Raw genomic sequence first — 13,222 nt, 5'->3', positions numbered from 1 at the left:
ACAGGCTCAGATACTGATCTGGCGTTACCTGCAGTTCCTATCATCATCCAACACCTTTTGATTTTCAGGGACCTGGACAGCCATTCTCAACTAGGGGAAGGGAGGGCTACATTGTGCTGAGAAAATGCACAGCCGGTATATCATTTTCTATTTGGAAATAAAAAGAAGCCTCTGGTCTTGGCATCATAAAATACAAAAAGGGCATGGGATTTTATTGTTTTTAATGGGTCATGAATTTTTAAACGTAGAAAAACACCAGCTTGCAATGAGCCAGTTGCAAGTACATCTTTGATGGGTGGATTCCCCGGGGGGTTCCAAGGGGGGGCGGACACTGAGCAGGCGTGTGAGGCCCATCTTCCCGTGCTCCTGTTCTCCCAAACTGTGGTCTGCGTGAAGTCCGTCTTTCTCGACTGTAATCAAACTCAACTCCTAATTTTCTCTAGAGATTGAAATTTGAGTAGGTTTGACTGGGGGTCTAGTTCCCTGGGCCCAATGTAGGGAGGACTGCTTTCTAGAAGGGTTGTCAGAACCCCATCAGCCCACAGCCCCTGCCTCTGCTGTCAGGCCACTGGACGGAGAGCTCATGGGTTCAGGACGTACTTCTCCCCCCAGGAAAAACTGGGGTACCACTGAGGCCCATCTCTCCCAGCCCAACCTGAGGAGAACCACCCGGCTGACTCCCAAGATAAGAGGAGGTGGTCTCGATAGAGCCGGGACTGACTCCAGTGGCCACTGCCTTCTCCCTCCCTCCACCACCACTGGGCACTCCTTGGGGAGGTGGCTCAGGACCCTTCTCCACTCCTTCATGCTCTAGAAGAGCAGGCCTCCCTTCCACACCTGACCTGGGAGAGGAAGGGCCAACTGACCTTAAAGGTGTGTTTTCGGCTGATGTTGTCCGACGGCTGCACTGCGGCCACCCGGAAGCTCAGGAGGGGGATGCTGCCCAGGATGCTCTCCTCCTTCTCATCTGTTGGGTAGAGGCACAGGTGAGATGCGCATGCCTGCTGAGTGCGTGTGCACAGAGAGGGGTGGAGTCTATCAGCCCTACAGTGATGAACAGCAATATGCCCATGTGGCTCATCTACCACTGGTCAGGCCCCGAGGGCCACCACCCTCCAGCACACAGGCTGTGCTCTGCACAACACGGAGAGGCACACTCCCTGCAGACACTGTTCTAGATGCTGGGACTGTAGAGGCAGATGGGAGAGAAGTGCCACCCACCCTCAGGGAGCTTACCTTCTGGGATGCAGGTAGACAAATAAGGAACAGCTAATGTGATGGAGGGTTTGCTATTCATCAGGTACTGTTCTAAGTTAAATGACTTAATGGATTTAACCCTACCCACGATCCAATGAATAGGTACTGCGATTACCCCATTTTATGGGTAAGGAGGTGGAGACACAGAGAGGTTAAGTAATTTGTCCAACGCTACTGAAGTAGAGAGTGGTGGATTGGTCTTTGGACCCAAGAAGTCTGACTCCCAAGCAAGCATTTTTTTTTTAAACTCTACCCCCACCGTGGGGCTCAAACTCACAACCCCAAGATCAAGAGTCTCATGCTAAGCCAGGCAGGCGCCCCCCCCAAGCAAGCATTCTTTTTTTTTTTTTTAAAGATTTTATTTATTTATTTAAGAGAGAGAATGAGAGAGAGAGAGCACATGAGAGGGGGGAGGGTCAGAGGGAGAAGCAGACTCCCTGCCGAGCAGGGAGCCCGATGCGGGACTCGATCCAGGGACTCGATCCAGGGACTCCAGGATCATGACCTGAGCCGAAGGCAGTCGCTTAACCAACTGAGCCACCCAGGCGCCCCCAAGCAAGCATTCTTAACCACTCTCCTATCTATAGAGCCTCCCCAAGCAAGACAATTCCAGCGGGGATACATGTAATGGGATAATAATGGGATTGGGCATGGCAGAGCAGTCCCATCTTCGGCTCTGGCTCTTCTGGGTAACTGTTTCTAAGGTTCTCCCAGGCACCCAGCAGCTTGCTCTGTCCTCTCCTGACAGGTGTCGGTCTTCCCCTTTATGGCCCCGTGTCTCCACAGGCAGACACGCATCTGCAAAACCCCTTGGCCCTCTGGTCCCTGCATCAGGCTAACAACCAGGCTTCTAAGTAATCCATCCTGGATCTCCAAAGGAGCCTGATGGATGAGCTGGTCGGTCCCCCAGCTGTCGGCAGGAGCCTCAAAAGGTGGGGGTGTTCTGTGGAACAGGTAGGGGGGCAACTCCCCACTTCCCTGGGATAGCTCTTTGTTCCCGAGGCTAGAAACCCTGGAAAACCCTCCATTAGGTGTCAGAAGGAGTCTCGGGGATTATAGAGTCATGAGCTCCCCTTCTTTGCTTCGTCATCACTCACACAAGATACTTGGCTTAAGGTCCAGCTTCCTCTGCAGAGTCAGCATGGCACCCAGAGGAAGGGTGAAGCCAAAGGATCAGGAGGAGCCCGGGGCTGGGGACCCAGGGCTTCTTCAGGAAAGCGGAGGTTGCCAACCTCTAGAGGCAATGGCCTTCTGCCTGGCAGTGTCCGGGCCAGTGTTTACAGGGGCACTTGAGAGCATCTCTCAGTGGATGGTGGCCCTCATCACAGTGCCCTCTGAGTTCACAACTTTTCAGTTTCTCCCCTCCGGCCAGTCCCACAGTCTCTCCTCTGCGGAGATCCTGGCTTTCCTTCAGCTTCGTTCAGACTCTGGCTCCAGCCAGCCCTGGGTCCCAGAGGCCCAGCACCAGGGGCCACGCCCCGGGCAGATTCTTCTCCCCCAGTCTTGGGGTTTTTTCTGTGGCTGGACCCTGTCCCTGCAGCCCCTTCCTGATTTCTCTTTTTGGGGCCCAGGTGGCAGCGACTCAGGGCACAGGGACAGCAGTACTCTGGAGGGGTCACTAGGTATAACCTTTGTTTGTGGAAGTTAATGATTCACTGAACTGCTCCCAGGAGGCCCAGGGAAGTCAGGGCCCTGCCATTCCCAGGGCCTGGAGGAAAGGAATCAGCCTCTCCTGCCGCAGAACCATTTTACCCTTCTCTTCCTGTGGCCCCACAGCAGCGTGACAGGGGCCCTGTCCTCAAGCCTCACTAGCTCCCTCAGGACCTGCCTGACACAACACGGCTGTACATTTATTTTAAAAATAACTTCCCAGAGGCTGCCTCACCAAAGTTATTAGGTCTCTCTCTCTCTCTCTCTTTTTGTTGAGCGGCTTGGGAGTGAGTGTTGGGGAGCGCACAGATGGTGGAAGCTGGGGATATTCACTTACTCGACACTGATTGAGCACCTACTCTGTGCCACGCGCCGTTTTAGGCGCTGGGACTACCGCCGTGAACGAAACCAAGATTTCTGCCTTCGTAGAATCGGCTCGGACACTCCAGGGGGAGGCAGATCAACACACAAGCTCCGACTGGAAGGGCAGCTGCTAGTAGTGACTAGGGGCCTTCCTCCTCTTCCTCCTCTTCCTCCTCCTCCTGGCCCATCCCCCACCCCAGGACTTCACTTTGCCCACCGTGTCCCCCAGCAGCACCCAGAACTCTGCCTGAAACCTGGAGGGCGCACCGTAAACACTGTTGAATGTGAAGTGAGTGACCACGTGAGCAAGCGGGCTCTGTCTTTATCCCACTGTCACACCCCACGGGTGCCCGAGGCTATGGGGCAGATTTGCACCCCCACCCCCACCAATGTCCACCAACCAACGTCCACCCGAAGCAGAGCCCGGTGGTATGGCAGAATGAGAAAGAGCGGTGGGCCCTGCCTTCCCGCGGCCTCGGCCAGCCCCAGGAGAAGAGGCAAGCTCACCTTTGTAGTAGAAGAGACAGCGATCCACCAGGACGAACCAGCGCTTGTTCCATTGCTTAACCCCGGAGCTGGCCTGCGGGACACGTGGGCACAGAGGGGAGGGACTGTGAGCTGCGCATGGGAGGGAGGATGCAGGGGAAGGAGCGTGGCACTAATTTCAAGGCCATCCTGCCTCTGGTCGCAGCTCTGCAGCCAGTAAGTCGCAGCCAACCCCCTGGGGACCTCAGAGGCAGGAAAGTGACATTAGATTATTGTCTGTCACCTTCCAGTTCTGTCATCCCAGGCCTCAGTGTCTCTCCCAGGGAAGATAAAAGGGGTGAGAGGTGAGCCAGGATGAGTGGGCAGAGGGTGGGCAGGGAGGGTGGTGAGGTCAAACTGGGAAGACTTAGTGGACCCCGGGACTAAGGACACCCCCCTTCCTTCACAGCAAGAGGGACCTCCTGAGAACGAGCCAGTGGGTTGCTCTGATGGGGTTAGCGACCCAGCATCTTTCTGTCATTCCATCTGCCCATTAGGAGACCTGACTGGGTTCCCAAATGTGACACTATTTTTTCTGTGTGACTTTGGGAAGATATTCAACTTCTCTGAGTCTTCATAAAATTAGGAGATTCATTCACAGAGATATACCAAAAATAGGTCACGGGAGGACATACCAAAACATGCAGGGACTATTACTGTAACTACAGAGGAAGCAGAGCAATGAGGAGAAAGTGGAGGTCCTGGTGGGCGGACTGCAGGGGAGGCCTCACCTGTTTGAAGAGCCAGCCCGCCTTGGTGACAGGTGCATTGAGATTACGCTTCATGGAGTGTGAGCGCTTCCCAAAGGCGATGGCCTTGCGGGATGTTCGGGTTGCCTGGGGAGGCAGACACAGAAACCCTCCTGACTTTCTTCCTCTCCTCCCCTCCGCTCTTTCTGCTGTGGGAGCGACCCTTGCTGGGAGCTGTAGCTCTCTCCGTGCTTGGGGTGTCCTCACCCTAAGAGGACCAGGTGTGACTCCTGGATCTGCTCCTAACTCAAGGGCGCAGCTTTCCAATTCTTGGACTCTTTTTCTTATCTCTAAAATGGGGCTCAAAATAATAGTCTGACCTGTCTCACAGCGGTGTGGATTTTGTTGTTGTTGTTTTAAGGAGAAAATAAGAATTCTCATTTCACTCCTGGGCTATCTTTCTTCAACTGTCCTGACTCCCCTCCTCTTTCATAATGCTTTCTGGAACCCACTCAAATGCCAGTAAATTCCCTACATCATCATCCTCTTGGAGTCCTGCTCACTCTCGAATGTCCAACATAGCACAGAGCAGAGAGGACATGCAAGGGTTCTCCTGGCTCCTTATTGCTATGTGGACACTGCCATCCTCCCACATTCTGGCAATAATCTCTCTGGAAGCACCCCTGGTCTTCCACTGTTCAGCCCTTCTCATCACTGTCAGCTTCTAGATCATTCCTTCAGAGTCTTAGAATTCCGGTATCAATCATCCTCTTTATTCTAAGTCTGGCCATCCCTGTGGCACTGTACTTGATGAGGACCGATCCAGTGCCCTAACCTTATAGTACCGTGATAGCCTCAATCCCAAAATCATTCACTGCTACCCTGGCGCTCACTCCCACAGCTGCACCTGCGACCTGGCCGGCCCCACGCCCCTCCACCACTAACATCTTCAATTCTGGTGTTCCCATTTCCTGACGCCGTCCCCTCCTTTGGGCTTTCTCACTCCATTACTCAACACCCCCAGCTTTTCTACTCCACTAGAATCCCCAGCTCCTTAGTCCTTCCCTTTTTTTCTGGACCCGTCAGCCACGTCCTGGTTGTGGTTATTTCCCTACGAAGCCCAGGCTCCACGCTGGGGTAGGTCAGCTGCACTCTCAAACACTCCATCCGTTGTCAGAGCTGGAACTTCTCTAAAACTCAGAATCCCAGAGCAATCAAATTATCTGCACTCATGGCCAGATTATGGTTTATGATTAGAGATCTGCCGGACGAAGAGCACACTGCAGTACGGATGAGGCCACCGCAGAGCCCCTGTCCCCCCCAGTCCCCAACCTCAGCCTGGCCCAGCCCCCTCATGCCACTCCCTGCCCTCCCCCTCCCCCAAGCCCTGCAAGCTCCCCCATACCCTCCCCGCAGTGGACCCAGCTCCGCTCCACAGAGATGATCCAGGTTATCAGACATGCACTTCCTCAATTTCACACCCTTTTACCTAGAAAATCACTGTCCTTACCACTGTCGCCTCTTTCTCTCCAATGTCATCCTCCTTTTCAAGGCTAACACGTTCCACCTACCATTTCCTGAGACTTTTGCTCCATGGATAATCTCTTCTCAAATCTGTCTTCAACCTTTCCTTCTCCGCTAGCTGCTTCTCCTGAGCAAACATGCTCAGTTCTCTCCATCTTAAAGCATCAGTCTGTCTCTGTCTGTCTGTCGGTCTCTCCCCCTCACCAGCTCTTCCTTGCTCTCACGCGGCCACACCCACCGGAACTGCTCCCCCCACCCTACATCCCCTGCCATCCCCTGCCAGCCCTCAGGTAACACCTTCCCCCTTCTCCCTCCCTTCCTCCACAGGAATAGGCTCCTGGGAAGAGTCCTGAGGTTGCTCCTCACATTTACTCCTAACCCCCCTCCACCTCTTTCCTGAGGTGGCAATTGCAATGTCATTGAATTAAAGCTGCTCAGTCCTTGGCCATTTTAATACACTGGATAACACTGACCTTTCTGTCCTTCCTGAAACTCTTCTTTTAGAAACTCTTCTTTCCTCCATCTGTGGCCGCTCCTTCTCAAGCTCCACCTTTACTCTCTTGGTGGACCTCAACCAGACTTCAAATTCTTGTTTTTCTGGTTCTTCATTGTCTGTGTAGCTCATCTATAGCCATTGCCTCAGCTACCAGCAGTATGCTGAAAATTCTCTAATCCATATCTAAGAGCTGTCTCCTAGCCTCAGCGCATTTTATAACTGGTTGTCCAACCAGGACTAAATAAGTGCAAAGCCAGACTCATCCTCTTTCTAACCAAGCCTGATGCTCTGTATTTCTCACCTGGCGCATGGTACTCCAATCCACCCGGTTGCCCAGACCTGAACTCTGAACTGCCTCACACAGTTCCCTCCTTCCTCCGCTCCTGATACAACATTTGCGCAGGGCAGATGGGGCCATGTTCCTAATGGGTCTCGGATCTGTTCTTTCCTCTCAGGCCATCATCTCTTCTTGCTGTGCACCCTCTACCACGAAGTAAGGTTACCTTTCTAAAACACAGTGCCATCACGATGCTCTCTTAACATTTCTTACTACCTCTCATCACTTAGAAGGGAATTCAGTTCCTTAGCTCGGCACACAAGGACAAGTCTGTAAGGTTTGCCAGGCCCACGCTCCTGCCTTCTGCCCCTCTACCAGACAGGTCCCTCGCCAAACTCCTGGTGGTTCTCTGCCATGCCCCTGCCTATGTTCACCTTGCTCTCCCATAGGAGATGTGGGGAGCCCCATCTCCCTTGTCCCATGACAAGTCCCAACTCATCCTTTATGCCCAGGGTAGGCCCCCCAATTCCACAAAATCCCCCGGACCCCCCGGTGCCGTGAGCTGTCCCTCTTCTCTGTCCATTTGTGTGGTCTAAAGTTTGTTACACTGCAATGGGGCAGTTGGCCTTCCAACTCCTTCTCCAGACTCTGAGCTCTTTGTAGGGAGGAAGTTGAGTCTTGTTGGTCTGTTCATCACCAGAGCCCAGCAAGGTATCTGTCTACGATAAGCACTTAGTACATACTTGCAGAAAGAAGGAAAGAAGAAATTGGGCTTTATTGTAAAGCACACCCCAAACCGGGGAATACAATTATTTTCTAAACTTTACTAGTAAAAATCCACATATAAAGGCTGAGATGAGGCACCTGTGGAAGTCACCCACCACCTGAAGAATAAGCAACTCCCCAAATCCTTCCCTTCCTCCTCAGTCGGTCATCTGCCACAGCTTCACCTCCGCTCTGCAGGCTAGAAGCTGCTCCCACTGCTCACCCCTCCATGCCCTCACCCCCTTAGCTTTCTGCCACGGCTTCCCCCTGCCATTAGCCCCACCTTAGGCTAATCCAACCATCTACCTTCCCTGCTTTACCAGCTAGTCTGGGAGCGGCACTGGAGGAAAACCACACGCATCTGTGGACTGGAGCCACTCAGAGTCAAGTCTATGACCTCAGATGACCCTTCGACGTTATCACGCAATATTTCACATTCCCCTTGTTGATCTCTGGTCCTGTTCTCCAAACCCTGGGCATATTCTCAAGCCCCAATGCCTCTCTAGCCACCCCACTCCTCTTTGCGGAAAACCCTACCTCCTACTTCCCTGTAGAAGTTGAGGATATCAGATGGGAATGTCTTTAACTTCCTAGACCTGCACCTCCAAGCTTCACATACCGTTTTTTCTGCAGCTCAGGGGGAGTACCCCTTCTCTATGCAGGCTAACAGCACCTCTGCATCTGACTTCTCCTGTCTCCATGGAAATGAGACTCACAGCTGTCCCCTTCCTCCTGAACCTATCTACTGGGCCATCTCCCTCCCGCTCGCACATCTTAAAGCAAAATGAAATGGACCAAGAAGACCTCCTGCCATCTTGCATATCGTCTAGCTTCGGTCCCCTGTCCCACATTCCCCCTCACAATCAAGTTTCTTTACAAATATATATTTTTCAATATTACAAATATTTCAGAAAAGTAGAGAATAAATCACCACCATGTGCTGGGTGTTTTCCCCTGATAAAACATGACAAATAGAGCTGAAACTCCCCTTGAGCCACTCTTCAATCTCATTTCTTCCTTCCTAGAGGCAACCGCTGACCTAGAACTAGTCTGCCTGTCCATGGTTACATGGTCGTACCACAAATTTACCTGTGCATACATCGTATCACTTTCATGTAGGCTATTTCACATAAATGATATCACATCTTTCATATTCTGCAGCTTGCTTCTTACTCAACATTACATATTCAAGATTTATCCTTGTTAATACATATAGCTCTAGTCCAGTTTAATTTTTGGAGAGCGCTCCATTGTATGACTATACCACCACTTACTGTCTAGCTTCTTAGAAGACTAGTCCCTACTCGTCATCGTCTCTCCGTCTCCCCTCCCATCTCCTCTTTAGCCCTCTCCGGCTTGCCTTCTGCCCTCATCCCACCACTGGTCAGGGTCTCCAGTGCTAAACCCAGGGACACATTCAGCCCTTATCTTACTTGACCTCTATGCCACATTCTTCTCTGGATTACTTCTTCCTCCTGAGGCACTCCTTCCTTTCTGAGCTCTTGATTGCCATATCCCTTATGAATTATTCCTCTTTTGCTGTCCCCCTAGATCAGTTGTTCTCCATGGGCGGGGAGGGGGCAGTTTTGCCCCACAGGGGACATTGAACAATGTTTAGAGACACTGGTTGTCACAGGGCGGGTGCTAACTGGCATCTAATGGGTAAAGGCAGAGGATACTGCTCAACATCCTACAGTGAAAGGACAGTCCCACGTCACAAAGAACTACCTGGCCCCAAATGCTAATAGTGCCGAGGTTGAGAAGCCCTGGTCTAGAGATCAGTCTTCTACAAGGTTCTGGTCTGATCCCTCTTCCCTTCCCACTCTCCACTCCTCTTGCCTCACCTCACCTGCTCTGTGGAGCCTGTGAAGACAACTGGACAGGCTCATATGTTTCCTAGGATTCCTGCCTGACAGCTGGCCTTGGGGGCTAGACTTACCCGGACGCTGGGCCGCTCTGGGGGGACCTCGGACACCATGTTGTGGTTGGATACGTCACTGTTGGTGATAGCCGGGCGTTTTCCACCTGCTTTATTGGACATGTCCAAAGACGATCTGATTTCAGGTTGACCAAAAGAGAAGAAAGAGACTAGTCAAAAACACAAGAAGAATGGAAAAGCCCCATCCGTATTCCCCACCCTGCCACCCACCGAGATCACTTCAGCTGCTCCCTCTGCTCTTCTGAGACCACATGCCAGTAATCTTGAACAGTCTCCTCTTTCTTTCCTGTAAATTTATTTTAAAAACCTAGACCTTAGGACTCTGGAACTCCTTTTCCTTCTAACTGAAAAGACACAATGGCTCGGTGGACTATGGGAGTCATTTAATTTTTTTTTTCCTTTCTTTCTTGCACTGAGCCAAGATCCACAGCGAGAGGAATTTGCATTTGGCTCTCAGGATTCTATCAGCTTCCCTCAGCATTTCCCTCAAAGGCCCCTGGGGGATAGGCCCACCTCAGACCTGTCTCTCTCCTCCAGCGCAACCTGTGGGAGGCACCAGCCTGAGATCTTGGAGATGCTGGGAAAAGTGGGTGAGGGCGTCAAGCCAGACCTACGGCCCTCAGAAGCTTCCATTCCTCAGGACTGGGGTTAGAGACCCTAGGTCCTTCTGCTCTCCACACCCTCCCTTACGCTTCTCAGCTGCAAAGTGTGGGGGTGGGAGGTTGAGGGGGGTGGAAAGGCCAAGCAGCCAGCGGGGGGCAGACGTACATTTTCAAGTTAAATTTGTTGTTTTCTTCTGGGACCTGGCCAGTCACTGGGTGTAGAAATGTGTTCTGTCGTTCATTGTGGCTGTGGGGGCAAAGAACAGACAGAAGTTGTGATAAGGATGGAGAAGGCAGAGACACAAGCGAAAGGGTGGGCAGGCCCCGGGCAGTGACGGGCAGGGGTGACCACATAGGAGATGGTCCCTCTGTCCTTTGTGGGGTCTGGGGAGGCAGGACGGAGGGCTGGGCGGTAGAAAAAGCAGCTTCAGGCAGGTGGGGGGTGGGGAGACACTTTTACTAGTCAGTGCTAACTACTTATGGAGATCCCCGAGGCTGCAAATAAGCCCCACTTTAGCCCTTCGGTGGGGACCCTGGGCGTGTATGTGGGTGGGGGCCAAGACTTCATGTGTGGCAGGTTCTCTCCCAGGAACAGCTCCGGCCAGTGTTCCACATAAAAACTGCTCACTCATTATCTGCTGAAAAAATTCTCTTGTGACCTTGGACTCCTTCCTCTCCTGTTTTATGTACCATCTCTTTCTTTAAGTGAAACCAGGGATCCAGAAACTCCATTCCTGAGCTTGGGCTGGGACCTACTCACACTCGGGAGTCCAGGGTTTCTGCGTCTAAGGGGCTGAGATGTGGCTGAGATGTCAGGGGCTGTCAGGCATTGAGGTTAGTGCTGGCTCAACAGTCAGATCTAATTAAGGGCTGCTGTGGCCTGGGAGTGGGGTGGGGCATGGGGAGGACAGCCTGCCAGGAAGCAGGGTCTGTGCAGAGGCAGATGGGGAGCAGAGCCGTGGATGCTCCTTTGGGAAGTCCTGCCGTGGCCCTCTGGCTGGGCTGAATGTCAGGCTAGCTTCCTGGTGACTTTGTGGGGAGACGGGGAGGAAGGTAGCAGATAGAACTTGGGGGGGGCTGGTGCCATGGGTCTAAGCCACAAATGGCAGCCACTTGAGGTGGATTCTGCAAGCAGGGGACCACTTGGCAAGAATGTTATAGACTTCAAGCATCCAGCCAGTGGGGGGCTGGATGAGTTTTAAGGTCCTCTTCACCCATCCCTCTTGAGAGATACTGTGAGAGCCCAGGACAGGCTCAGTCCACCCCAAGAAGCAGGCGCCTAGACAGAGTGTGCTGAGGCCACACCAAGCTTGGGGGTCCTAACACCAGGCCACTTGAGCATCCTTAAAATGAATAGCCAGGATTGCTTGGCAAGGGGCAGATCAGCTGGTACCCAAGGAAAGAGAGCCTAGCTCGGTCCCTTCAGCTCCAAGAGTGAAGTAACCTTTTGTTGCCCCCTTCCAAAAGTCCAGGAATCCCAACCCCTGGGCTGTCTGTTGAAGCTAAGGATAATATCAAAGGGTGTTTTTTCAGCTTCCAAACCAGCCATGTTCAGATCAAATCCAAAGGCCTGTGGCAGATAGAAGCCTAGCGGGGCAGTGGCCACAGTCTATGGAACCCTGGGTTTGGCAGCTCGGGCTTGCTGGCCAGGACCCTAAACTTGGCCGGTGTCCGCCAGGCCTGGGTTGTAACTCCAACACGTTGCTCACCTGCTCCCCCACTTCTCAAACTTTATTCCCTCCTCCCTCCAACAGGGATGCTCTCCTCAACTTAACTGCAGGGGATCTTTGCAAGGAAGGGTAGCTGTTTCCAGTCACCCGCACCCCTGGCTCTCCCCGATCTGGGGTAGGGGGGTGAGCAGTCTGTGAAAATAAGGTCCTCAAGGTGCCAACATCTCTGCTTTTTTCCAGTGGCACAGAGCGCCTGCTCCCCACCTCCCACGCCCCCTCCCCCAGCCCCCCTTCTGCTCTACATGTTCCCTGTGCTAACTGCTGGAACCTTCCCTGCAGGCACTGGTACAGACAGACAGACACACACACACACACAGAAGCACACACACAGCCTGCTGTCAGCCCGCACAGGTCTCTCAAGGTACAGCGAGTTTTTCCCTGCCCCAGACTCTCCTACCCAGCAACCCCTACAAATGACGTCCTCTCCCCATCCCGGCACTACCAACTTCAAAATAGCTTTCCCTTCACAAGCACTGCAATGCAGCAGCCGTTGACCTAACTCCTCTTCCTTCTCCAGGTCAGGGCTGGCACGGCCCCCGCTCTGAAGCCCCCCCGCCCGACGAGCTGCCAATCAGCCTGCTCGCTGAACTCGGCTCACAGTCCACAGGAGAGCTCCCTACCTGACCCGGCGATCAGCCCGAAACTTCAACATCCTTTTGGCAGCTCTGTTCCCTGTTCGGCAGCCTCAGAGGACCTGCCAGCCTCCCTGCTCTTACCATCCCTCTGAGAAGTAAGTCCTCCAGTCCCCAGGGCTGGTGCGGAGCTCAGGGTGCGTGGCAGGCACGGCTGGCTCCGGGGCTAGGGGAGGGGGAGGGGCTCTCCCCGGGTGGTGGTAGGGGGTGCCCAGGTGCCCCAGGGGGGCCTGTGGCTTCCTAGCATCCAGCCCCAAGGCTGCCGTCTGAGTGCCGGAGGCAGAATAAGGGAGCAGGGATGATATTGTCCCAGTTCAGGTCCCCGTGGAGAAAATGCTGACACGGGGAGGCAGGCGTGTGCAGAGCAGGTGTACAACTTCCAGGTAGTCCGACCTCTCGGAGCTGAGGACACAGAGTAGCCTGGTGGGCGGAGCAGTCTGGGGCTGCATTCCCATCTGCCCGGCAGACACTCAGCCAGCCCGAGCTGGACGGCGGTCTTCCCTGCCTCCCGACCCCCAGCCCAGAACGCAGGGCCCTGGGCTGCAATCCCCGTGCTTCTCAGAGACCCTTCTGATCATGTGGGCACAAGGGTTCAACGAGGCTCCAGACTCGTGGGGCTGCCTAGAAGCTGAGATTAACTTTCCCCACGCCTCCTAGCCTGCCCAGACTTCTGTGTAGCCGGGGTTCAGTGAACGGGGCTTCTGTGCGGCGTCCCCAGCACGCTCCCTTAAGACACAGCCCCAGCCGGTGGGCTCTCTGCCGGGGGTCCAGCT

General features: G+C 53.6%; 1 protein-coding gene across 3 annotated transcripts in view; it reads right to left on the bottom strand.

Annotated features, from left to right (window-relative positions):
* The window catches only part of PLEKHA6 (pleckstrin homology domain containing A6), a 139,478-nt gene that overhangs the window by 34,887 nt on the left and 91,369 nt on the right, over positions 1-13,222 (bottom strand). For 2 of the 3 annotated variants that reach the window (XM_064593958.1, XM_064593957.1), the window contains 5 exons: positions 10,254-10,334; positions 9,486-9,600; positions 4,527-4,631; positions 3,778-3,850; positions 867-967 (listed from right to left, as the gene is read on the bottom strand). In XM_064593958.1, the coding sequence (XP_064450028.1) occupies positions 867-967; positions 3,778-3,850; positions 4,527-4,631; positions 9,486-9,600; positions 10,254-10,334 (475 nt within the window). Of the gene's footprint in view, positions 1-866; positions 968-3,777; positions 3,851-4,526; positions 4,632-9,485; positions 9,601-10,253; positions 10,335-13,222 lie in introns of those variants that run through there. The other variant, XM_064593959.1, reaches the window with a different exon arrangement.

Source organism: Mirounga angustirostris, unplaced genomic scaffold (genome assembly GCF_029215605.1).
Source record: "Mirounga angustirostris isolate CCGP_5_RB_7025 unplaced genomic scaffold, mMirAng1.0.hap1 SCAF_6, whole genome shotgun sequence".
Classification (NCBI taxonomy): Eukaryota; Metazoa; Chordata; class Mammalia; order Carnivora; family Phocidae; genus Mirounga; species Mirounga angustirostris.
This window is presented reverse-complemented; position numbering and strand designations above follow the sequence as displayed.